The sequence below is a fragment of the Thamnophis sirtalis genome, unplaced genomic scaffold (assembly GCF_051295495.1).
Source record: "Thamnophis sirtalis isolate CommonGarterSnake01/CBP01778 unplaced genomic scaffold, rThaSir2_p1.2 scaffold_12, whole genome shotgun sequence".
NCBI classification, from domain to species: domain Eukaryota; kingdom Metazoa; phylum Chordata; class Lepidosauria; order Squamata; family Natricidae; genus Thamnophis; species Thamnophis sirtalis.
Window position 1 is genome coordinate 30,796,285 of NW_028261392.1, and position 27,928 is coordinate 30,824,212.

Consider the following 27,928-nt stretch of genomic DNA (forward strand, 5'->3'; position numbering starts at 1 on the left):
AAAATTAAGATTTTTAAAAAATATTTGTTTCAAAGGAAATGGGAAGAATTTTTTTTCTTGAAATATATCTCACAAAGTAAAGCAAAAAACAAACATTCTAGGAAGCCAATGATTTTCACCAGAATAAGATGTTAATAAGGTTACACATTTCTAACTCCAACTATTTAAAAGGCTACAAACCCATTTTAAAAATTGCATTTAGCCACTGTTAAAAAAAAACATGAAATGCTTTTTTTGGATGCTATCTTGATTTGTTTGTAATATTTTATTGTATGTGTATATGCACTCAAGATAAAAACCACAGTGACTTCAGTTCAAGACTAATTTCAAAATGCATGCTTTCTAAACTTGACTCTTGTTCAAAGAACTTGATTTTCAAATAAAAACAATATAGATCCCCAAATTCTAATGCATACTCTTTCTTGCAGAGAATCCAATGTATCTCATGAAATGTGCTCATATGTTTTATATTACCTCCTTTACTTCTGCTATATAAAGTATTTTCTTTTTCAATTTCCTCAATTTCCTTTTTCAGCTGTAATAATTAGCCATTTCATATGCTAATTATTATAATGGGAAAAGAATAACACATGTTTCCTTTTCTTGACCAAATCTGGCTTTTCAAATTGGCTGAAATGTTTTGTGATTCCACTAAGTGAAGACCGATGAAGGATGACTAAAATAATTTTTGTAAAGTATTTCCACATAGTAAAATTTAGTTTTCATACGTTTTGTCTGATTTCTGAGTTTTTCAGTTAAGCTGCTTTGAGTATTTCCTGATTTGGTGGCTCTATAAAGTCAAATAAACAAAGAAAGAAATACCAAACCTGTTACCATTTTAAATCTGCACTAAAGCATCTGCTTACAGAAAAAAAAAACTTCTAGAACTAAAAATATAAAATTCAGAGTTCAGGGAATTTGAAATCCATAAAAATATACTGATGAAAAATGTCAAAAATACTATGTAACACAAAAGAAAGACAGATGTTATATTGGACTGAATTACCAACACAAACAATACTCTCAAACTCTATTGGCCATAATTCAAAAGCTGATTTAGTTGTTCCTGCATGTATTCTTTGGCTGCTAGTCTCATCTGTCTTCTGAACTTGACATTTCAAAGCATGACCGTACTGGGAGTAGCCGGGAGAAGCGGCCACCGTACGGGTACGGTGGATCATTTGGCCCACCTGCCTGCCCGCATTCCATGGCCGTTTAACAATGCGACCAACCCATTGCGCACAGGCGCACAGCGTGCGGCACGTGTGCAACCTCCACTGGGCAGCTGGGTGTCGCAGGGTGGTGGTGTGTGCAAGCGCATGCAGCGTGCATGTCCATCTAGGATGCCCGGGCCCATGCGCAGCATACTGGCTGTGCCGGGGTCCGGAACCCATCACTGGGCAGTTGGCTTGTTCCATGCCATTTTCACAATCAGAGAATAAATGCTGTATACTCCTTACAGAAGCCCCTCCTCTTTCTCAGTTATATTCATCATGTTGGCTTCTCCAACAGTTTTCCTTCTCCATCTGCCTAGGTATGATGAATATTAGGACTGTACACGAGCACAGATTTGAAGGCAGAAAGATGCAGGGACAGTCCATGTAGCATTTATCTGTGATTCTTATAAACAGCTTATAATTTATTTTTTAATTAATTTTTTAATTAATTACATTAATTACATACATTTATTAATTTATTAATGTAATTACAGTGCAACCCTTGAGAGATGATGCAGTTTCTTTAAGGAAGCAGCTTTTTGCTTTCAAATTCAAAATACTATCCAACCCTAATGAATATAACACAGTGAAGCCTCAATTTAACAGATTGCCCATTTGGCAGACTTCTGATACAACAGATCACATGTCTGTCCAGATGTTCTGTTGAAATAATGGACCAGCCTGTTGCATCAAAGCTCTTTGTTTGAATGAGGCATTATAATTATATTATTTTATATTAATGCTATATTATGTCATATAGTGAAAGAAATCACCAACTCACTTCACAGAGTTCTTGTGGGGAAAATAGGAGGAAGAAGGAGTGTCATGTATGTTACCTGCCTTGAATTATTTATAAAAATAATAGGTGGAATAAAAATAAATAAATGCATAAATAAATTGCAAATTAAAGAACACTGAGAAGTTTAATGAGCTTTTGGTTCTCCCCAGATGATCCATTGAAGTGGGATTTTTCTCCAATAAACTTTGCAATGAAAACTTTAAGAACAGAAATAAATGTTTCTATTTATAAAAGAATTGAAGTTCAACCACTAAGCTAGGAATGATATGATGTCCACTTAGCTCATGTTAATTTAACTCAGTTTTGAATCCCTATGTGGACTGAAACAATGAAATTTACCTAGATTTGCAGTTCCTCAAATGTTAAGGTATACTTCATAGGGTAAAGAGTTGTTCATTGATTTGTATATTGGTGAAAAATATTCAGAAAGATGATTACAAGGGAAAATATATACCAAAAAATTATGCTTAGAAAAAATATATAAAAATGTACATAGTGAAGGAAACGCATAGAAATATTTATGCTATGAGAAATACATATAACCTCTTCATGTCAGCTTAAAAAAAATAACACAACTGGCAAGGAAACAAAGTGGAATAAATTTAAGGCTGGAAAAAAGGAGCACAGCAAAATTGATTTGGCAGATGAACTGTTATGTAGACTAAGCTGTCTGCCTAATTTCCATCTCGTGTAGCTATGAAATATTATATAACTACATGAGGAATGAAATCAGTGGGATGATACTCCCTAGAACACAAAATACACCATTTGCAGGACAAAAGCAGAGCCATTGCCAGCTTTGTAAAATGCCTTTGAACATTCCACTGAAAAATGTAATGGTTCATTCCAGGTCCTTTCTGACTCAGATCAGTTTTCATTTCACATTTTATACGAAAACATCAGATGTGGGCAACATTTACCATTCTGCTCCACCATAACATGCAAACTACTGACATATAGTTCCCTGAACTGTTTGTATTTTATGTTAACAAAAACAAACATTGGCAACTTGCATTTCTACACCAAGGATACACTGGGGGGAAAAACAAGGGTTGTACTAACATCCTTGTGAGCCAACTCTTTTATCCTAGTCCATATTTTGTCCTTATTTGCAAAGTCTGGTATTGTATGTAATTTATTTGGGCCTATAATTCATAGGGTGTGTGTGTGTGTGACCAATGACCTGTCTGTAATAGATTTTACCTGCTAACTTTCAGGAAAGTTTCTAAACTTACAGATTAGAAAGGAGAAGGAAGAAGAGAAAGGAGGAGGGAAGAGAAAGCCAGGGACTCTCAAAAGACTAGAAATATTTTCTAGTCCCATGCTGTGTTTGTTGCGGAATTTGGCAGGTACCCTGCTCTGACCATGATGAGCTCCATATGTTTCCAGGATTCAGGCACAGACTCGACAGGAATGAGTTGCTCCTGTCCAGATTGGTTTCTTCTGCTCTTTTAATTCAAGACAAATTCAAGAAGATTAGATTAAATCTATTAAAGGCAGTTTCTGAATCTCTCTGAATCAACCCTGGGTGCTGCAGAAGATGCTGCATGTGAATTTCTGGGAAGCAACTGACTGGTTATTATGTGGGATGCTGGATAATCCGTTAACATGACCTAACAGGATTCCTTTGTTTTTATATTGTTATAACACTGACTTGGGAACATCTTTGAGAAACAGGATATGAACTGATCCAGGAAATAAACAATCCATCATTTATTTACATAAATGATGAAGTGCCACTTGATCTTACTGCATGGTCTGCTATTCTATGCATACTGATTTCCATCAAACAAGCTGTGAATCATTGTTTCAAAATTGTTGTCTATGTGAGATGTTATGTCCTTTTTCTGTTCCTTGTTGTTAATATGCCTCAGAATTAATCACTGTCTGACATCTGCTCCATGTTATTGTTAAGATAAGAAATTCTATTTTATCATTGACATCAAAAGCTATGCTGGAAATCAATCACTTCAGTCAAAATTGATTTTATTTTTATTAAATGGAGTAGAAGTCAGCTATTTTTTTCAGAGAGGGGGAAATTACATGGAAAAATGTTTCAAAGAGTTTCATGCCACATGTAATGGTATTTATTAACACCATTCCTGCATTTTTGAGAGCCAAAATGAACAAGAGATGGTGGCAAAATAGTATATTTTTCCACTGTCAGTGCCATCCTTGTTTGCCAATTGATAAAAGACATAACATCTACTTATGGGGAAAAATATATGAGGATAAATTGCAAAAGGTCTAATATATGTATTTGAATGAGGCAAGTATACATAATTTGAAATTGAAAAATGTGTGAGGTGGTCCATCACAGTTTCTTCAGCAGTCACTAGCTCCATGTGCCTCGCACAAATTCTGTATTCTTCAATTTCCCTTCAATGGTAAAGCAATGCTCTCAGCTTAAAATGAGGAAGAAATGTTTTGAGGAATGCTTGCCCACAATTCTTCTTCAAAGGAGTACCAAGGAAAGATTTCAGATAAGAAGGAGCTATGTGCCTTCTGAATCTGCTTTGCTTTTCCATGGTGTGCCTGTGTAACAACATGTTCATTTAACTCACAACAATCTAATAGTAAGGTTATGCTGAGAGACCGTGACTGGCTTCAAGTCACCCAGATAACAAGCTGTACTCGATGAGCAGTTATTTCCTCAGGCTGGAACAGTGGAAGAAAAGAGAAGCAAAGGCACTTCTTTGGATCTGCTTAAAAACACACGTGTCTTATGGTTTTGCCTTCTCTGAACTGTTTCAGGTTTTTATTTTTGGTACCGTTGAGTCATCCTTGGCTCCTGACAACAGCCTGGATATGTCCTTGCAGTTTTCTTGGCAACATTTTCAGAAGTGGTTTGTCCTTACTGTTATCCTAAGGTAGAGAGAGATTCACTAGCCAAAGGTCACCCTTGTTGGCTTGGGGCCTAGCATGGGACTAGAACTCACAATCTCCCACTTTCTTAGGTGGCTCAGTGGCTAAGACATTGTGCTTGTCGATCAGAAAGGTCAGCAGTTTGAATCCCTAGTACAGGTCTCCTGCGTGAGCAGGGGGTTGGACTAGATGACCTCCAAGATCCCTTTCAACTCTGTTACTGTTTACTTGCTTGGTGTTTTTACCCCCACACCAATCTGGCTCTCATTATAGTTCTTTCCAGGAATTTTGTTCATTTCTGGCTTTTCTTTCACTTCCACCTTATCTGTAAGCTAGAGACCATATTGTTGGTCCATGAGCTTTTCAGCTGTCAGTCATATAATAAGTAACTAAATAAAACCTCTGCCATTTCAATTGATTAACTGTCTCTTATTAAGTCAGAAAATTTTCCCAGAAGAAAACAAGAGCAAACATCTTCCATAACTCTGTCAAAAAAACTCTATAACTGGACTTATTATGGGCCTTTCCATTTTTTATGAATCTGTAGTCAGTCATCCCTTCATTTCAAAACCACACTTTTCTTTTTAAAAAACACCATGGTTATCTACTTCCCAACTGCTGAAAGCATTTTTAAATTGAATCTGGAATCACCTTCTGTTCTGTTGACCATACAATATTACAATGGGTTCTGCAAAAATAAAAAGATGCTCACCTCTCTCAGTGCAAAAGCAAATTATAATAAATTGCTTCTACCTCCCCTCTTCTTTCCTACTTTATAGGTATGTGTATTTGTCTGCTTCCTCCCTGCAGAGTAGCCCCAGTGTAGTGCAGCTGAAAAGCTGTCAACTCGCCTAAGGATTGCTAAAAGGATTGCTAAACCAAGGAACCTAGAGATGGGAGTAAAACAAGAGATCCCACAAAGGAAACCAGCTGTAAGATTTACACAGTTGCAGTGTTTGAAACAAAAGGTGACTTTTTCGTCTAGGTTTTTTCAAATTCATTGTGGCTAAGCCAAAAATAAATAAGCACAGTCTTCAAACTTAGCAGACATGTCTTCAAAATGGCACAATTCTCCTTGGGGGTGGAAGTGCCCTATCTGTGTTGAGAAGCACTCAGTTCTAAAGGCCCAGAGTGTTCAAAACAGAAGCTGGCCAACAGAACTGAGAAAACATTTCTGAAATCAAAGGGAATAGTTTATAACCACTTATTAGTGCTTGAAGTATCCATTCAATAACATGTAAAATGAGATATTTTTTTTAAATGTAAAGAAAGTGTCTTGCCAAAAATGAGGCAGGACTTAAATCAGTATTTTTCAAGCTTGGAAACTTAAAGGTGTGTAGAAATTCTCAGAATTTCTCAGCTAACATATTCTGGAGGTTGAAGTCCAAACATCTTAAAGTTGCCAAGTTTGAAAAATACTGGCTTAAATACAATATCCATACAAATATTTTGTTTCTTCAGGTAGGCAAGAAATAGTGATCTCTTTTCTCCAAGTCAAGGCATTCAACAACAAACCTCATAAAATACCTCTTTTCCTTTCAGGCAACTGTCATAAAAATTGGGTGGAGAGCTTTAAATAGATTGGAATTCCAATCTAAAAGACATTATTGCATAGACCTCCTATTGGAGATAGGTCTGTCTCAGGTCTATTTCTGGAAAAAAGCTGAAAACAGAGCTTTTGGGATAATGTCATGATTATGTTTGGGGTTTTATTTCTTTCGTATATACATATGTTTGGGATTTTATTCAATATTATTATTTGTGAGGCACCAAGAGTCTTATGATTGTGCCATGATATAGATTTGATTACTAAAATAGATAAATAAATGGATAACATTATTTATAATAATAGATTTTACAAGTAATATTGTGAAATCAATCATTACAATATATCTATTAATATAGCAGTCTTAAATTGAATCAAATCATAATATCCTATAGGTATTTAGAATGGAATAGAACAGAACAGAACAGAAAAGAACAGAACAGAATAGAGCAGAGCAGAACAGAATAACAGAGTTGGAAGGGACCGTGGAGGTCTTCTAGTCCAAACCCCTCCTCTGTAGGAAACCCTATACCACTGGAGGCAAGTTGTTCTTGACTCACATCCATTCATTTAGTGACTGTTCAAAGTTACAACACTACTGAAAAAGTGACTTTCTGTCCTCCAACTTACAACCGTTACAGCATACCCAAGGTCGTATGATCAAAATTTGAGCGCCTGGTAACTCGCATATATTTACGATGGTTGCAGCAGTGACGTGCAGTCACTGGAGGCAGGGGAGGCGGGGCCTCACCAGTCTCATGAGGAAAAGGAAAGAATTTTTAAAATAATTAAAAAGGCCAAGGTAGTTGCTGCCAGACTCCAAGTCACAGTGACTCTGAGTCTGCTTAGTGCTAACTGTAGGGGGAGGCGGGAGAACTATGGGCCTCCTTTGCATAAGGAATTTTTCGCCTTTTAAGAGTTAAGCAAGGGTTAAAAAGCGAAAAATTCCTTATGCAAATGAGGCACATGATTCTCTCACCTCCTCCTGCAGAGGGCACTTTGTTTAGAGGCTTTTTAAAAACATTTAAGCAGAGTCATCCACGTGGTGACTCTACCAGCAACTATCCGTGGTTGTAAGCCGCCCTGAGTCCCCTCAGGGAAAAGGGCGGCATATAAATCCCAATAAAACCTTAAAACCTTAAACCTTATCCTAGCCTGCCTAGCCCTCGCTAGACCAAATCTGCATTTTTGATGCAGCTGGAAGGTATGTGGGTCAGAGGGAGGGGGGCAGGGGGGAGGAATTCCAAATTATTTGTAATATAAGTAATTGTAATTTGTTTTTATTATGTGTGTGTGTGTGTGTGTGTTTACCCACCTCTGCTGGTGCGCGGGCTGGTACATTTATTTTTATTTTTCATTTTTCATTTTTTTAAAGTGCCGGCATGCCTTCCGGGCCGGCCATTCAGGAGGACATGCTTGATGTGCTCCATCCCGGTGGGCGGAGAGGGCGAAGGAGTACTGGAGGCGACGGGCGGGCGGGCTCAGCAGCGCTGCTGCACCAGCAGAGCCAGCCTGGGGGACAAGGGGCGGCCGAGCCTTAGCTGCTCGAGGAGCCTCACTTCGCTGCCCACCCGTCACCTCCAGTCCTCCCTCGCCCTCTCCACCCGCCAGGATGGAGCTGGAAGACTCGTTGGAGCAGTCGGTGCCCGCCCTGCCGCCACTTTAAAGCCTTGCCCCCGGGCACCAACTGCTCCAGAGAAGCTTCCAGCTCCGTCCTGGCGGGCGGAGAGGGCGAGGGAGGACTGGAGGCGACAGGCGGGTGGCGAAGCGAGGCTGCTTGGGCAGCTGAGGCTCGGCCGCCCCTTGTCCCTCAGGCTGGCTCAGCCACCCGAGCAGCCTTGCTTCGCCGCCCGCCCGCCCGTCGCCTCCAGTCCTCCCTCGCCCTCTCTGCCCGCCGGGATGGAGCTGGAAGCCTCGCTGGAGCAGTCGGTGCCTGGGGGCATGGCTTTAAAGTGGCGGCAGGGCCCCAGCGGCAGGACTTTAAAGTCCCAGCACCGTCCGCCATAGAGTGAGTCCCGGTCCCGTTCTATGGCAGACGCGGCGCGGGGCTTCAGCGGGGCTTTCACGCTTGCCTCACCGGCCATGAAGCTCACCGCATGTCACTGGGTTGCAGCATCCCTGAATCATATGATCACCATTTGTGACCATTTGCTGGCTTCTGGCAAGCAAAGTCAATGGATTTGCTTAAAGACTGTGTGATTCAATTAATAAAAACTGCAGTAATTCATTTAACATCAATGGGAAAAAAAGGATGTAAAATTGGGCATGACTCACTTAGTCTTGCTTATCAATTGAAGTTCTGGACCCAATCGTGGTCATAAGTTGAAGACTACCTGTACTTTAAATGAATCAGATACTTGTTTAATGTAAAGAAAAACACTTATCATTTTAACATATTTTTACATATTTGACCATACAGTGTTATCCACTTACTACCGGAAAGCCATTAATAGAAATAAGATGGAAAATCTGTTTCAAGAGTCACACACACAAATAGGATTTTTTTCTTTTTCTCAGCCAGGATGAAATGAAAATTTTAGCCTACATCTCTCAGAGAAATCATATCAATGACAACAGATAGGACATGTCATTGTGATGGAGCTGTGTGAGTGAGTGACTTCAGTAGTGTGTGGGATCTGGAATCTATCTCAATAGGAATAGCTTCTTCAGCAGAGTGACAACTATAATTAGCATAGAAACGTCTGACGAAATAAAGACAGAGTGAAATCCAGAAATGAAAAATAGATTATCTGCTGTCAGAGAAAACAACAGACAAGGACCAAAGACTTATTCTAAGTGACAAGCCATATATAGCAGGAAGGAAGCTGAGGAATAAAAATGTGATGGGAAGACAATGAGAGTCTCAAGGCACCTAAAGGAGAGAAGAATTGTATTAGAGATAGTAACTGGATCAAAGTTGGATTTAAAAAAAAGCTGCTACAAAGTTTACCAGAGGTAGAAAAACTTATTAGGTAATGATATAACATACGCATTCAGGGGGAAAAACCACCACTGTTTGGTGCAGAAAATAGAGAGTTGGCATTTAGATCTGTGGGGAAGATGAGGAAACTCTGTAGGTCAACAAAGGCGCTCTAGTAAAATGTTACGGGGCTGATCCACATCCTTTTGTTTCACGAGGTCAGAAAGGCAACGTGCATGCAATTCAACAACAGTCCTACTATGCTGGTCCTGGAGGTTGGAAATCCCACACACCCTTCTTTTCCTTTTTGGCAATAAACACATTGTGGCAGTAAATTAAGTGAGTAACAGTTTGCTGCTTCCTTATCGTGACATATAAAAATAGTCAACTCTGGAGACTAATTCAATCAAAATGTGTTAATGAAAATATTTTCTCTTCCTTTAGGACTGCCAGAAAAGGCACAGGGAAAAGGTACAGGGATGATTAATTATTGTTTGTGGCTGCAGTTTTGAGATACTGCTAAGTTCTTGGTTTTCTTTTCCACTAAATAGCTCCATCTCAGAAGAATAAAAATGATGAAGTTCCTTCATGCACATAGTGATGTAATCCTATGAATACATCTTCATATGATGAGAACAATATAGAGTATCTACTGATAAAATGGAAATTTTTCAGACCTTTCCAAAATGGATTTTTACATTGGCAATAAGCCCTCGCCTTCAATGAGACACTTCCCATATTTACAAAAATCCAACCTAACATAGGATAATCAAATTTATCACTTTAGGATTTTTTTGGGTATAAACCAGAGATGGTATTCAGCAGGTTCTGACCAATTCTGGAGAACCGATAGTGGAAATTTGGAGTAGTTCTAAGAACCATAAATACCACCTCTGACTGACCCCATCTATTCTCTGCCTCCCGAATCCCATTTACAGTATCCTTCCCCTGGAGTGGCCATGCCACGCCCTCCAAGCCACTCCTGGTAGTAAAAAATTTTGAATCCCACCACTGGTATAAATGTGTGCTTCATACAACAATATGCAAACAGGTAACTTTTGTTTTTATTTGATTTAAACTGTACTAGATACTTCCAAGGCTCTTCTTCACAGAAAAGACTATGCCTTCTTCTTTTAGAATATACTTAGGTGAAGTCAAATAACATCTTCCTATGCTTTCTTCCTAGTCCAGAATTTTCTATCTCATGGCTTTCCAAAACTGACATTTTTATTTGTGTCTTCTTTAAGCTTTTTATCCCCAAGGAGTCCATCTAGAGCAGGGTGTCAAACTCAAGGCCCAGGGGCTGGATCCAGCCCACATGGGATTTAGATCTGGCCCACAAGGCCACCCTGGAAAAAGTGAAGGATCAGGGAAAACAGGCTCCTGAGCTCAGTTTTCAGTTTCCATGGCCTACTGCAACCTCCACCAGTGAAAACAGAGCTCGGGAGGGCTGCACATGGCCCTTCTGAGCTCCATTTTCAGTGGCGGATGGTTGCAGGAGGCTGTGGAAGCTGAAAATGGAGCTTGGGAGCCTGTTTTCAATGGCAGAGCGTATGGACCACCAAAGGCACCCCTGACAGGAATGATGTCGAGATGGCCATGGCCATCCTGGCCATACACGCCCCTACCTCCCTGAGATAAAACACAACCATGATGCGCCCTGTAATGAAATTAAGTTTGACATTCCTGATCTAGAGAAAGTATTAGGAGCTCTGGCTCCCATAATATAACTTGCCAGTTCTTCCAAATTTGTTTGTGCCTCTCCACCTCCTCCTTCTCACTGTAGCACTTTTTCAGTACCCCTTACTTCTTTCATCTCCACAGTTGTGCTTCTCATTGGAAAAAAGTTAGGGCAAATTGTGATGATATAACTCAGTGTAATCAGCCCCTTGGCTGACCATATAGTCAGTATAAAGGAGAGATGCATATGTCTGTATTAGCTTTTGTCTAGATTAGCGAATTGTATGAATGCACAGCACAAAACCCCAACTGCATGAGATATTGTAAGTACAATGGTTGTTTTTTTTTTTTTTAAAAAAGAGTTTTTAAGGTACCACATATCTCAAAACTTTATATCTTTTTAAATTGCTACTGCCAAAAAATAACATGATTCATATATGGGACATAAGAACAAGGCAACTGTTCCAGGCTTTCATGGAAATGTCCTATGGATAATTAGCAAAGTCTTAATGCAAGATTTCAGTTCCATAAAATATTTCATGGTCAACAAAAGCTGAACATTAAATCAATGCAGTTCTGTAACCTGAATGAGCAGTTATATTAATCTCTCTGCAGAGTTACAGCAGAAATTTCAGACAGACAGTTTTGTGTTGACTTCTGGTTCTAAGATAATACTGTTGTATTCTCCAAACCTAATGATGTTTAAGGATCTTAATCTCTCTTTCCATTCAGTCCTTGTGATTCTGGTCATGTCCATCCCCAGTTCATTTCAAGTGCTGAATCCATATTTTTGTGGTTTTATCTGAAACTGAAACTTTTTTTCTTTTTTCCCAACACTGACGTTTGTGAAAAGTCTATTTTTCAATTGGTTTACTCTTGTCTTACTTGGCTTATCTTACATTCTAAGCAAAGTGTGTCCTTGCTTAGTATGTGCTGTGATCTAAAAGCAACTCAATTTTAGTCCTTTGAATCAATTTTACTTCCAGGCATGTACTCTATGGTCCTCCAGCTGATGGTTGGGTCAGTTGTAGCCACTAAGTGCAAGAAATCCCACCCTCTTGTTTTACAACAATAAGTCCTGTTCTGGAGTCTAACCGACAGGGCAGGAAATCATTCAGTAAATGGCAGCCGATGCATGAAAAAATATTATCTCATTATATTAGAGAAGCATTCATTTTCAAATAAAAAGTAATCATACCATATCACTGAAATGTTCTATTTGTAATTTTATCATTCCTTCAGGCTATACAACTCCTTCTTTGTTGCCCGCCTGAAGGAAAACAATCAGAATGACAAAGTTCAAAGGCCTTCTGGAAATAATGTTGAGCCGGGGCATAGTTGCAGGCAATAAAAAAGGTCAAGATTGCAGCCACAACCACAGGATTGAAGTCTTGTCTCTCTTTACATGTGTTATGGGAAAAGAACATTAAAAAGGGTCGGGACTTCAATTATGTAGTTTGGACTGCCAATCTGACTTTTTTTTTAACCTTCCGCCCTGGAAACCTCTGAGTTGAACTCTGTGGTAGCTCCAAAATTCATACTTTAAAGAGTAGTATTTTAAAGCAAATACATTAGGAACTATAATGAAACTAATTAGAAAAGGATGGACATTTCTACCTTGGTAAAAGTCAAACAGTCTTTGTCTTGATCTTTGTCCTTTATTTCAAAGTCATAAAGTGCTTTGCCTTGTGGCGGGGCTGGTGGAAGAGGCTTGATACACTGGATGTAGCTTGCTGGGAAAAAGCCATGATTTCCATTCAGTTCCCCATGATACCAATTCTCATCTACTTTTCTGCGCAGTATAATAAGGTCTCCTTTGTTAAATTTGAGGTCACCAGGTTCTTTCCCTTCGTAGGCATAAAGAGCTTTTCCATAGGGAAGCTGAGTGGGGTTCTGCAACAAAAAAAAAAGAAAAATACTATGTACTATTATGCAATTAATTATAATATACATTATTGTTACCCTTCGTTGCATGTTGCCTTTATAACCATTTCTCATCTTAGAATTCACTACAAAATAGTTTAGTATGAGGCAACTACAAATCAAACTCTTATTTCCTGCAGTTGGGACAAAAACTGTCTCATACTATTTGCTTATATAGATACCTATGTAAGAATGTTTCTGCTATATCCAACAGCTGTTTAACAAATTGTGACTGTTAATAAGATAATTATCATTCTCTCCCCTATATTTTATTGTTCCCTTACTACAGTCTTTTCAATTTTCTTCTCTTTTCTGTGAATGAATTCCTGTTTGAAGAATAGCAATTGGAATGTACTTATATTTATCTGTAAAATGCAGGTAGCTTTGTGTTTAAAAGTGGTCCACAGAATAATATACAAAAAGGTTCATTTATTTAAAATTTTGAATAGCATAATGAATAGAAAACAATGTCTGTACTGCGTACAAATCCAATTCTATTTTTATGAAATATCAGTCATGGTTGAATATCTAAGTCTATATTTCAGCATTGAAATACCCAATACGAGTACTATTCATTGCACAATCAATTAAGTACCATTTTCTGAATCTCTTTGTTAAGTAGCTACAGAAATTTCCCCTCTTTTTCAAGCTATTCCCTGCTTGTAAGCTAGTTTTCTTCTCTTCCATTGCAAATTAATTAGCCAGTGAATCTCTAAATTAGACAGAATTCCTCTCCACTTTTCCTCTACTTACTCTAATTAAAAAGAGACTCCTACAGAAGGTGGCTTACCATTAAAGCAATTTCTCTACCAAAAACAAAAAAACAACCCAAATAATTGATTAGTCTTACTGAGTTCCTCTCAGCCTTCTTCTATCAAAAAATGAAAGGAAGAATGTCCATCTATTACGAATGTAGGCTTGTCATATAAATGAAGCAACCATGGAACTCTCAGCATTTCTTGTATGTTCACATTCCAGAATATGTCTTTATTTGAACCAATCAATTCTGATAAGCAAAGTGGACAATTACGTCTACTTGGGGGAAAAGTGAAGTCAAGTAATGACATGCTGGGGATTCAGTCATTGAGCATTTACATTTCAGACAAATCAAATGGCAGCACTTAAGAAACTACAAGCAAACAAACAACAATCACGAGGCAATTAAATGGTAACTAGGGCCTTGAAACCAATGAATTGATTGCTTAGTAGAAATCATTGTAAGACATTCAGTGCGTCACTATCTTCTTTCCCTGTTCAAAAGCTTTCAGCCACTGAACAGCTCTCAGTTGCCTTCTCTCTATTATGCACAGTTCCTCTTATCCTCTGGTTCAGTGTGAAAGCTTCCCTCAGCATTATTCTATTTTCTCAAAGATTTCTTTTTAAATCACCAGTTCCTCATGTTTCTGTTTTAGCCTATCTTATGCCTTGTTGGCTCAATTTCTTTCTTTCCCCAGCTTAGCATGTTGCCACTTCTCTTTTTAACATGCTGTGACACTTCTCATTAACCTCCTCCTGTCTCTGTTCCTGATCTCCTTTGAGCTTGTCCTCCCCTCTCTTTTACCTCCCCCCTTCCTGTTTTTCAGCTCACGACTTCTTTACACGCTTCTTCCTTTCTGAACTTCATGCTTATTAGTTTATTCTGCATCTCGGAACCTTTTTGTTACAATTTTCACCCCACCATACAGAAGAGCAACAAGCCAAAGCTCAACTCAGGCAGGTAAAAATCCTGTCACCGAGAAATAGGCTAAACTGGAGATTCAGGCATTCTCTGGAAGGACCAAATATTGCAATGTTTTTAGAGCCATCATCAACTGCAACAGGAGACAGGAGTACTTTTTCCAGCATTGCTGCAATTTTTAATTTATCTGTTTATCTAAAAAATGTAATATAACTCAAACAATATAACTCTGGGCAGCTTACAAACAAAACAAAGCAACAAAAACAACAGTCAGTAATAATCAGGAATAAGCAACCTGTTTGACATTCATACCCTTTCCTGATGAATGTATTCATTTTTGTCCCAATGCTCAAGGGGAATAGCCAAGTTTTAATTTTTATTTAAAGGTCAGCAATATTGGAAACAACTGAACTTTGGGGATAGGAATTATTTAAAAGGGCAGATGCCCCTACAGAAATGGAATGGCTTCTGGGTTTCATCAGATGACAATGACTCAAGGAATGACCTAAAGCAGTGATGGCGAACCTTTTTCTTATGGCCACTCAATTCCCCGCCCACTTGTGCACGTGCACGCAATCCCCCCACATGCATGTGTGACCCCCCTCCCCAGGCTCCAGAGGCTTTCCTGAAGCCCGGGGAGGGCAAAAACAGCCTCCCGTGGAGGCCCTCCGGAAGCTGAAAATGGATCGTTTTCGAACTTCCAGTTGGCCCATTGACAGCTGGCGTGCCACCAAATATGACTCTGTGTCCCACCTATGGCATGTGTGCCATAGGTTCGCCATCACAGACCTAAAGCATGCCCATATTATTAGTGTAGATAAGTTCAGGACATATCCTACAATAACTCAGCTCTATGCCATGGAAGGCTTTATAGGTGACAACCAGCACCTTGAATTGCCCTTGGAAAGTGGTAAGAGCCAGTGTAGTTCATGAAATAGTGGTGTTATACAGGGGCATACAAAAGTACATACAGATAGTCCTTGACTTACAATCATTCATTTAGTGACGGTTCAAAGTTACAACTGCACTTAAAAAGTGACTTATGACTGTTTTTCACTCTTACGACCATGGCAACATCCCCATCCATGGTCACATGATCAAAATTTGGCCACTTGGCAAGTGGCATGTTGCACTGTCTCAGGGTCATGTGATCACCATTTGTAACCTTCCCAGCTGGCTTATGACAAACAAAGTCAACGGGGCAAACCAAATTCTTTTAATGATTGCATGATTGACTTAACAACTGGAGTGATTTACTTATCAACCACGGCAAAAAATATCATAAAATTGGGTAAAACTCACAACAACTGCCTTGCTTAGCAACATAAATGTGGAACTCAATTGTGGTCATAAGTTGAGAATGACCTGTTCTTGGTCAATTGTGGGTCAAGGATGGTCCAATGTACAATGTGTTGCAATAGCAGAGCTTCTGAATTGGTAAAACTGTTTCACAAAATGAAATTCTGCAAACCGCCCCCCCCCCATAGTACAAGGAGAATGAAAGAATAAGATATCCACAGTTTGTCTGCTCAGCAATGAAACAATAAATGTCAGTACAAGGCATTAATAACAATTAAAACTGGTAATGCTTATTTTGTAGCTCATTACTTGACGCGCACTGGAGCCATTTCTCATTTTGTGAAGGAATTTAAAGGAGCACCTCCACATTTGGATAGATCCTTTATACAAGCAGTCTGGACAAGGCATATGGTTTCTGTCATGAATAAAAACTTCTTGGAAAACTCATCAGCTGTATCCAGAAGAGGGATTTCCATGCAGAAACTGGTTGAATTGAACTATTCACAAGCAGATATGTAGTGCAGGTAGTCCTTCACTTACAACACTTGGTTTATTGACTGCTCAAAATTATAACAAGATTGAAAACAGCAATAGCAATAGCACTTAGACTTATATACCACTTCACAGTGCTCTTTATAGCCTTCTTTAAGTGTTTACAGAGTCAGCATATTGCCCCCCAACAATCTGGTCCTCATTTTACCCACCTCAGAAGGAAGCTGAGTCAACCTTGAGCCAGATTGAGTGGAACTGCTGAACTGCAGCTAGCAGTCAGCTGAAGTAGCCTGTAGTACTGGACTCTAACCACTGTGCCACCTCGGCTCAAAAAAGTTACTTATGACCCTTTTTCACACTCCTATAGCATCCCCATGGTCATATGCTTGGAAATTGATGAATATTTATGATGGTGGTAGTGTCCTGGGATGACATGATCACCTTCTGTGACCAAAATTCACTTAAATGTTTCACTTAACATGTGTTAACTTAATGTTGGACTCAATTTTGTTCTTAAGTACTTCACTTTTGTTTAGCTACAGCTAAAAGGCACCACTGTGGCAATTGTTACATTACCATTATGAAAAGCTGGAAGAATTCTGGGTGATTCAAAAGATTTCTCAATTGCATGTTAATAAGAACCAGAAAAATAAAGCACATCACCTTATTAATTAGATATATTAAGTAATTAAGCAATTATTAGGATGGAAGGGGCACTAATTTTCCAGTGTTTCTCCTTTTCTCATATAAACGTCTCAGAATTATTGATGTGCATCAGCAATTTTTCAATATTATTCCTATTGACTATAAGATAAATAGTCTTACTTCCATTTGTCTAGAGAAGGGGTCTCCAATCCGTGGGCTGTGGCCCAGTCCATTCAGAAGTGGGCCACACAAGTGGCAAGTGAGTATACTTGCAACTGCAATTGTGGAGGTGGAGGGCATGCCCGCTGCTCACAAAAATCCAGCTTCCTGTGTATGCACAATTGCTCGCTGCTCGTGCAAATGGAGCTGTGCAATCATGCACACATGTTACTCATAACTTTCCTCTCCCACCTTCCGGTCTATAAAGCCGGAAGGTTGGGGACCTCTGGTCTTGAGTAGGGTTGTCAAACTCGTGGCCTGCGGGCTGGATATATCACGTGCTGGCCACGGCCACCCCCATTTTAGCAAAGGGGGAAAAGGTTGCAATACATCAACTGACGACAGTGTGTTATCGCAAGTTTGATATCCCTGGTCTAGGGAGAAAATCCAAGGATGCTTTGCAGGGGTGGGGTGGGGTAATCTTGAAGGGCTTCTAACTTTGCACTTTTTAAAGGAGCTTTCCACTTGCTGATTCTAAGTAAGCTTCAAGAATGCCAATAAGGAAAGATTTGTATGTATGTGCCTAAGAAGTTATGCTAGTTTATCATTTTCCAAAAAGGAATTGGCAAAGCTACCCACCTAATTAAAAGGCGTACTTTATTTTGCATGCCCATATTTTGAGAAATGTTTATTGTCAGACACAGGGATCTCAATTTTACTGCAAAACAAACTTTCTAAAAAAAATTATAACCATGGGAGTGCAGAGAATAAAGTTTTGCCAAGGGGACATATCATCATAAATTTGAATGTTTATTTTATAGGTAAATAATTGTTTGTTTGATTGAAACTTGTGAGCTAAAGAAAGATGAATTTGCTAAGTTTTAAACATAGGACTCAGCTGACATATTTAAATCATGTAGTAGTAGTAATAGTAGTCTACTGATTAAATCTTCAGTAATGGAATTCAGAAATAAAGGTGCAAGCTGAATTCCTTTTTGTTTCAAAGATTTAGGGAGGAAAAAGTAGAACAACTTGCACCTGTCCATGAAGCGAACACAATGAAGTTGCTATAATGGTTGACAACTGAAACGTTCCAGGCATGCATAGATAGATAGATAGATAGAAAGAAAGAAAGAAAGAAAGAAAGAAAGAAAGATAGATAGATAGATAGATAGATAGATAGATAGATAGATAGATAGATAGAAAGAAGACGAGTGACTTCCATTTTCTCCTGACTTCTCAAATTCTCCTCCAAGACTTTAATTTAAAGAATTGCTTACATATTTAATTTCTTTGGACATTTGTGAAAAGAAAGTTCCAATTTAAATGCATGTAGAAATCCCTTCCCCATTAAAAGTTTCTTACCAAATGTTCCAAATCATTTATTTGATGTATAAAGAAAGCAGTCCGAGTTGTTTGTCAATGGTGTGCTAAAACTGAACATAAACAATCTCTTAAATAGAAGAGCTGTGGCACCAAAGGCTCAGCTTTCCCATGCAATATTGTCATAATTAAATTGGACCTTAAAAGTCCCAGTTCTCAGGGCAAACTTACAACTATTTAATGAGGGGAAATTGAAATATTGTCACAACTTACATTGGAATAGCTCCACTAAATATAATGTAGGAAGCCAAAGTGATGAGTAGGAGTCTTCTCAAGGGCTATCAGATCACTTTGGTCCTGCAGTACTTAGAATATAAACTATCAATTATGGTTAATTATTAGAATAAACTGTATATAATTTCTTGGGTTCTTTGCTCTGTATAAAATTTTCTGCTTTCTAAACTTTCCACTTACAATGATCGTTTCATGAATATGACAATCTTCTCTAACTCAAGCCCTACTGAGCAATAAATAACCTAGTTCTTAAAGTGCTACAGGATCCTTTGCTGCTTATTTATGTTATGTTATTCCATTGGATTTTAGCATTTACTTCATTGAGACATATGAAAGTATCTTAAAACTTGGTGCAATTCAATTTTCTTATATAGTGTATCTATTAAGATATTCAAAAATTTCAGAGTAAAATAATACAAATTTCAAGTGTCTTAAATTACTGTATATCTATCTAATTTAACCTTCAATTTTGTCCACCTTTCCTAACTCTTTTTGTAGGAATCATGTTTAATACTTTCCTGATGGTTAAGTAGAGAAACGGTGATTCTATAATCTGTATCAATGCATTAATTAGCCTGGTGGGGGGTGAAATTATACACCCCTCAGAGAGGGTTCGCAATTTGGGAGTCCTCCTGGATACGCAGCTGATGTTAGAACATCACTTGTCGGCTGTGACCAGGGGGGCCTTTGCCCAGGTTTGCCTGGGCACCAATTGCGACCCTATCTGGACCGGGAAGCCCTTCGGATGGTCACTCACACCCTTGTCACCTCAAGAATGGATTACTGTAATGCGCTCTACATGGGGCTGCCCTTGAAGAGTGTTTGAAGACTCCAGTTAGTCCAGAACACAGCCGCGCGAGCGATAGTGGGTGTACCTAGGTACACCCACGTCACACCTATCCTCCGTGAGCTGCACTGGCTTCCCATTGGTCTCCGGACATGCTTCAAAGTGCTAGTCATTACTTTTAAAGCCCTACATGGTATCGGACCTGGCTACTTGAGAGACCGCCTCCTGCCAATTACCTCCCTAAGGCCTATAAGATCGCACAGATTAGGCCTCCTCCAGATTCCATCTGCCGGTCAATGTCGGCTGGCGACTCCCTGGGGGAGGGCCTTCTCTGTTTGCTGCTCCGGCCCTATGGAACGATCTCCCCGCGGAGATCCGGACCCTTACTACATTTCCTTCCGCAAAGCGACCAAGACCTGGCTGTTCCGGCAGGCCTGGGGCTGTTGATTTTGTCCAGCCTCATCCTAAGTTGTGAATGTTGTGGATCTTTTAATGTTGTCTTGTTTCTGTATGTCCTTCCTTTTCCCTTTTTTACTTGTAAGCCGCCCTGAGTCTCTTTGAGAGTGGGAGGCATACAAATTAAATAAATAAATAAATAAATAAATAACATATAAATTGAAAATTGTTATTATAAACAGAACATAATAAAAATAAATGTGCAGAAATAACTTTGAGAAAATATAATATCTTAAGAACATGTTAACACATTATACATTACAAAACCCCTAGTGACCCACAATTAAGATTTCAATTTCAAGTTTGAATTTTTGAAGAACCGGGTATTTTTTAATTTGAAAAAAATCAATTACAGAACTAAAACATGTGCAAATCCAATACGGTGCAATTTAGTCGACTTGCAGTATGTTAGACTGCAGTGATTAGTATTTTAGGTATATGGTTACCAAATTCCCACCTAGTACTGTCGTTTAAAGCAGTTATTCTCTTCAATTAAGCTAACCTTATAGTACTGGAAGAATGAAGAGGGTAAGGAAAAAACAAGAGGTTTTTTTTTTGGCGAAAGAGCAGACAATGCAAACAAATTAATAAATGTTATAACTGCATTGTGTCCATCAACTGTAACATGATATCAATTGCCTTGTGAAGTTTATATGCAGATTGTCTTAATTTATGCATCTCAATGATATGGAAAAAGAAAGATCATGGCCAAGTGCTAATTTCTGATGTGCTACATTCTAGACTAAATTATGGCAGCGGATTGTCCCTGCCCCCACTTTAATTGTGCAACTCCCATCTGTTTAGTGTATGCCGTAAATGCTATAAACACTTTGGAGTCAAATTATGTTTTGGTTTTCCAAAAACTGTTAAATCTACAGTGGAACTGCATATTTGTGCAGTGATATAGTTAATTTGGCTTTGTATTCTCCACTGGGACACAGCTAACTCTCTAACCCAACAATTTGTTACTCTAGCAGTTCCAAGAAAAGTATGGGGTCGATAAAGAACATAGATTTGGCAACTGAGTGTTATCAAAACAGTTAATTGAAAAGATCTTCAATTTATTAACTGAGAAGCTATTTTGTATCATTCTAATGCTTGTTTAGATAGAAAGAACATAACATTTTATTAAGATCTGTTGAAAACAGTCATGAATTTCAGCCCCCCACAATCTCAATTAAAGATTGTTTTGCTGACATGCCTGAAACAATAAAATAAAGGCCGATCAATATTCTTTTGAACATCTGGCAACTTTCTATAGCTATGATACATTCAGAATAATGTGTGTGCGTGTGTGTGTGTATTTATTTTGTAGTCCTTAGTTTGCTTGCTAAATCTGTTTCTTCCAATAGAATAATGTGTGTGTGTGAATGTGTATGTGTGTGTGTATGTTTATTTATCTTGTAGTCCTTACTTTGCTTGCTAAATCTGTTTTTTCCAATAGAATAATATGTGTGTGTGTGTGTGTGTGTGTGTGTGTGTGTGTGTGTGTATGTTTATTTATCTTGTAGTCCTTAGTTTGCTTGCTAAATCTGTTTTTTCCAATAGAAGGTTTTGTTTCTTTATGTCCTGGGTAACATATGATCCTATTCTTTCTGGATTCTTTCTTGCCATAAAAATCATAGGTACTTAACAACCAGCCAGTTTGGTGAGCACGCAATTTGGCATGCGACTCACTTCCTGCGTGCACGCACTCATGCCTGATGCACCTGTGCACACGTGCGCAGTTTGAAGTAACACAGCTGATTCGTGTGGCAATCTGCCGCACGAATCAAATGAGAAGCTAAAGGTAGAAAATAGTGTGGGCGGGCGGGTGGGCGAACCGGTTCACTCCCAGCTGATCGTCAGAGCTACTGGCTCGTCCAAACCAATCTGAACCGGTAGAATCCCACTCTTGGTTAAAATTTAAAAAAGAAGATACATCAACATCTACATGTAAAGCTATAAACCACATTCTAGCCTGCACTTTTGTGAGGCCTGCTGTAGTCTCAAGGACGGCATTAGAGATACATTTCGAGACATGAAGGGCTAATCTTAGAAATTTGAATTGTACAAGTTCTAGTGGTGCAAAATTGGAGAAGGAGCCCAGCTAAAGAAGTTGTGCTATTGATTTGGCTTCAAACAGTTTGAATGTGGCAAGTATTTTTAAAAAGCACTTAAGCCCACATGTATATGAAATTACTTTTTCTAGCATCAGAAAGACTGGTTTTTAGACTGGAGCAATGTACTATAACTAGTTAGAAGGCAAAAGACTTCAGCCAGTATCTGATTAAAGTTGTGTCAACTCAGCACAAGCTGGCCGGAGAGTCCTAATCAACTAATTAAGGTCACGGAGCTGAGCTTGTTAACTTATGCTTAGCACTTATTAGGAAAGTGCTGCTGCACTGAGAAAAGCTGCTCGGGAAGTGACAGCTTGCTACAAACTCAGAAACCTGGACAATATTTGATTTTAAGGCTAAGCGTGCCGGCAGAGAGGGCACATCCTTTTTTTGCCAGACTTCTGAGAACCCTAATCTTGCCAGATGCATTAAAATACCATGTTTCACCAAAAATAAGACTTATTTTCTTTTGCCCCATGAAATATGGCCTTGGGCTTATTATAGGGGGAAGGTTTATTGTTTTGGGGTTGCTGGGCAGCTGCTCCCTTGAGAACTGGCTCCCAAAGAGCCATGCACAGTCTCAGGGGCAAAGCAGCCATGAGGTGACCATGCTCATGAGCAACTGCCTGGCAAACCCCCTATCCAGCAAACCCCCTATCCAGCCAGGCAGAGCACCATTCACTGACCTAGGGGGTATCCGATGCGAGCACTTGTTCCCCCCCCCCCAGCAAGCATGCCTCCCAGCCTTACCATGCCGTGGCCCAGCTCTCCCTGCAGGCCCAGGGCACCTCCACCACTACTGCCACGCTCCGAGCATAACTTCTTCTCCAGCTTCCAAACGCCAAAATTCAGCTGCCGAGTCTTCCAGCAACTGCTGCTGTAGGAGTGTGCTCTATGGTTGTGGGCTGGCTGCCGGACAGAGAGTCTTCCAGACAGAGAGTCGCGCAACCCCCCCTCTCCAGCCGGGCAGAGCTCCATGCACTGACCTAGGGGATATCCCGAATGTGCCAAGCCACGGGAGCTGGGGGGCAGGCAGAGCGCCACGTGGCTTGGCACCTTAGGGATATCCCCTAGGTCAGTGAATGACGCTCTGCCCAGCTGGAGAGGGGGTTTGCCGGGTGGCTGCTCATGAGTGTGGTCACCTCATGGTTGGTTCGCCACTGAGGCTGTGCCCGGCTCTTCAGGAGCCCACTCGCAAAGGAGCACCTGCCCGGCAACTCCCCCCTCTGGCCAGGCAGAATGCCACTCCCCAACCTAGTGGTATCCCGAAGGTGGCAAGCAACGTGAGCGCCTTTCCCCTGGCTCCCATGGCTTGGCGCCTTCGGGATACCACTAGGTCAGTGAGCGGTACTCTGCCTGGTCAGAGGAGGGGTTGTCAGGGGGCCTATTTTCAGGGGTGGACTTATATTTTTGTTCACGCGAAAAATGTGGCAGGGCATTAGTTTCAGGACAGATCATATTTTGGGGGAAACATGATAGATTTCTGAAATATTGAAAAAAAACTAACCTTAAGGCTTCAATAAAACAAAAATTAAAATTGTAGGATGCACTGAAATAGCAAAATGTTTGTTAATGCTAGGTGTTGTGTTAAAAGAGTTAATTCCCTCAATATAACCAAATTGCTTACAGATAATTCTTCAAGCACCAGTACTAGTGGTGGGCTTTCACAGATCAACACTAAAGCATACCGAAAATGTTTCCCTTCCCAGTTCAGTCATAGGTTTGCCACCACTGGATTAAGACATGACCATTCAGGACATAATAGGATTAACCCACTAAGATACAGAGCTCACTACATTGCACAATATCCTAAGGTCTTTGCATCACCTTCAGAAACATCAAGCAAACTTAGCTCACACAACCTATAGAGCCAGCTATGACCCTACATAACCCCTACATGGCCCCATGGGAGTCTGACAACAGCCAAATACATGTTCCTGCACAGGAACAGGAAGCTCCAGGGCAAAGCCCAAGAGAAGGTATAAAAAACCCCTCACTCTCAACTCCATGTTGTCAGCTATCCAGGATCACACATGCTTGGTGATTCTGCTTCATCATTAAACCATCTTTCCAATCAGCCTCCAGCCTCCATTTTGTCTCCATTGCCTTTCTCCCGGCTTGAACCGAACCAGATAGATATTTCTTCAAACAATAGCAATAATGAGGTCAAAAACATCAAGAGTGTAGCTGCAGCTATGCGATCAAAGCCCTATCCCTTTTTATGTATATCACACATGCAATACATGTGGAAAGGAGCAGGGCTTCTATTGTATGGTTATTGAGGCAGTTTGGGCTTTTTTGACTACTCTTGCAGCTTGCTTGCTTGGAAATATGTACATTACATTGTATTACTAGTCAAAACAAAGAAAAATGATTAATTCCCAAAAATGTAACTTTTTTTCCTAAAGTATTCTCAATATTCTATGTCTCTTTTGGAGTCAAACAACTGAGTTTTCTGAGACAGTGTCTATTTTTATCCGTAGATAGCTGTGTAAAAATAATTTATATCCAGCTAACATGGATCTTCACAATCAGTAGAGTAGCATCACTTTGTGGAATCAAATGTTTTTGATGGTATTACTAGTGGGGATAAGAACTGAATATATGACAGATCATTTGTTGTTATATGCCACTGAGTTCAAGGCAAGTATTCTTTTAGTTGCAAATTCCCAAAGACACTCAAATCAGTCTATTGAATTTACTATTCATTACCACACTTACAGATAATGAACAGGAAATGAGCACCACTGCAATAAAAACGAAAAACTAGAGAGATGAAATGCTTGCCAGAAGTCTGAGGGCTCTGAAAATTTGCAAATGAAAGACTATTGATAATTAGAACACTGGAATAACTGCAGTTCAGGCGACAAAATAAACTGTTAATACTCAATCATCACAAATGTTTTTATTTAGTTTATACATAAGAAGTGGTTCTTTATTACAGAATGACTTGTTAAACTTTTTTATACAAGTGAAAGACCTAGGGCCATGATGGTGAAACTATGGCATGCGTGCCATAGGTGGCACGCGAAGCCATTTGTCAGGGCATGTGAGATGTTGCCCTGTCAGCTGGCCAGCTGACTTTGGACTTCTTTTGAGGCCATTTTTTGCCCTTGAGGAAGGCTTCCTTGAACGGATTTCCGGTTTGTCCATAGGTCCGTTTTTCACTCTCTGGAGCCTTCAGGGGCCTCCAGGAGGCTTCCATGAAGGGTCCGGAGGGGAAAAACTAGTCCTCTGGACAAACTGGAAGTCACAATTCCCAAACGTCCGGGTTCCCCAAGGTCCATTTTTCGCCCTCCGGAGCCTTTAGGGGCCTACAGGAAGCTTCCCTGAAGGCTCCGGAGGGCAAAAACCAGCCCTACGAGCAAACTGAGAGTGACTTCTGGTTTGTTCATAGGTCTGTTTTTCGCCCTCCTAAGCCTTCAGGGAAGCTCCTGAGGCCTCTGGAGGGCATTCTGGGTGGCTGTTTTTGCCCTCCCCAGGCTCCTAGAAAGCTTCTGGAGCCTGGGGAGGGTGAAAAAAACATGCCAAAAGTGGTGTGTGTGTGTGTGTGTGTGTCACGTGCATAGCATTATGGGTATGGAACGCCAGCGGATGAACCTCCGGCGTTCCCCCCCCCCCCCCGGTTTTGGACAAAAAAGAGCCAAAAAAGTTCCCAAAAAGCCAAAAAAGTTCACCATCATTGACCAATGGCATATTGGACAAGTCTTCTTTATTGACTAACCCTAATTCAACAAAAAAGATACCATTAATAGGATTTACATTAGTATTTGTTTTGTTGGGAATGGGTCATGTAGTCCAATCTTTCACAAATAAACAAGACCAGGAACATACTATCCAATTATGACTAAACAAACATCCAAATAAAAATATTGTGAATCTATACATAGTTCCTGATCAATAAATCATTTTTATTACGGTCACAGACCAGTATTAGTTCCTGATATAATAAGCTGAAGAAGTAGGTGGATTTATCTGGAAAAAGTGGAGGGCACAATGAATGATGAGAAGCACAATCAGGTTGAAAGATAATAATCACCATCTAATCCATATTCAACTTGCAGTGACGGGAGGAGAAACTAATAAGACATTGTGTCTTGGTTGATTGCACACAGTTATCAAAAATAACCTTTGAAAGCAACACAAAAGACCTAGACAGACAAATAAATCTTTAATGCTTCTTCAGTCAATCATCAACTGTTTTTAAGCATAAAGAAGACATATATTTGAGGTAAGGAGTAAGACCAACTCTTTTTGACAGGAATGTTCTTGAAATATAATTGTATTACTGTATTGCTACAAAGTGGACATCATTTGCATGGAGTTGTGCATGTAGAATGACCGTTGGCTTACCTGAACGGTCGTTCTCTGGGCGCTGCAGGAGTGTCCAAGCAAGGGTTAAATTTAGTCTATTCGCCCAAGGACTGAGTTGATTTTCTCAACCACCCCTCCTCTCCTCACTGAGATCAGTTTAAAAATGAAGGTGGTAGTCTGTGATGGACTTGTCCACGATGTGTGTTCAGTCAAGAGAGTTATTGTTCCTCACAGCCTGAGGCGATCTGGAGAGAAGAAGAAAACCCCAGGGTGGGGTTGGACTCTCCCACAGCGCCCAGAGAATGACGTTCAGGTAAGCCAACGGTCATTCTCCTCTGCACTGCTTGGAGAGTCCAAGCAAGGGACATACCCAAGCTATGTAGTCCCAGGGAGGGAAGCAGAATCGTCCAGGGTGTGCGAACAGAACGTGCGAGTGTGCAATCAGCGTACCAGTAGTGACAGTATGAGCAACCCACCACTGGTGTATACATATAGGTACAGTTAACCTGCATGCAGAAAATGACAGAGAGACAGCTAGAATCTTGTTTGATAATGATGCTTAATTTTTTACATTGAAGAATATGACTATCTATAGAGCTATAAGTTTTTGTTAAAGAACATGGTGGCTGGATACTATCAAAACTTTCACCAGAGAGAGCCCAGAAAAACTCAAAGAAATAGTGCAAGATTGGAAGATGTGGAGAGACGTGGCCCATAAAATCACCAAGTCAGACTTGAGTGAATGAAAACCATCATCATGATGTGATTCCTCACATGACTGCATATACGAGTATACATTTGCTAGCTACATTGGGGCAATGCTATTTTTTAAAAAATAACTATCTATACTGCCGTAATTTCCAATGCACTAAGATACTTTGGTGTTTTGTAGCAAAGCTCCACTAAAGGAATACATTCCCATAAACCTTTGTCAATGTGTACAGTTGAATTGTACTTATAGTTTACTTTAATCTGGATACTGAAATGACAGTATCTCTTTATTTATAGGATAGCTATTAATACCTCTAATGCAATTTTGATTCACTGATACAAGATTTCTTGGTTTAGTCAATGAGAGAATACAGCATTCATATCTCAGGAAATGCATGGATTAGAAAGTAAGAACTGCCATGTTTGATGACTGAAGATTCATCCACTTCAGTATTATGTTTGCTGGAGTCATCCAGATGTCTGGAAGCTCATAAGGAGGAAATGAAGTTAACAACCTTCCATAAATTTATTCCTAGCATAAAGTGTGGGAGGAAAAAAATATGCTTGAACAGATCTCACCTTGGCTTTCTAAGTGAAAACTACATCTTGTTCAAATTCCTCCCACAACCATTTGCCTGAGGTGCCAGGAGACTGTGGGAATTCTTCACTGACCAACTCATATTGCTTTCTTCCTTTCATTAATGCAGGGTTGCACAAAATA

General features: G+C 39.7%; 1 protein-coding gene across 3 annotated transcripts in view; it reads right to left on the minus strand.

Annotated features, from left to right (window-relative positions):
* SH3RF3 (SH3 domain containing ring finger 3) overlaps positions 1-27,928 on the minus strand; it is a 210,262-nt gene that overhangs the window by 64,967 nt on the left and 117,367 nt on the right. For all 3 annotated transcript variants that reach the window (XR_015698211.1, XM_014063379.2, XM_087726477.1), the window contains exon 2: positions 12,645-12,920. Coding sequence is in view for 2 of the 3 variants with exons in the window: in XM_014063379.2 (XP_013918854.2) it covers positions 12,645-12,920 (276 nt within the window). In the remaining variant the exon portion in view is untranslated. The remainder of the gene's footprint in view (positions 1-12,644; positions 12,921-27,928) is intronic.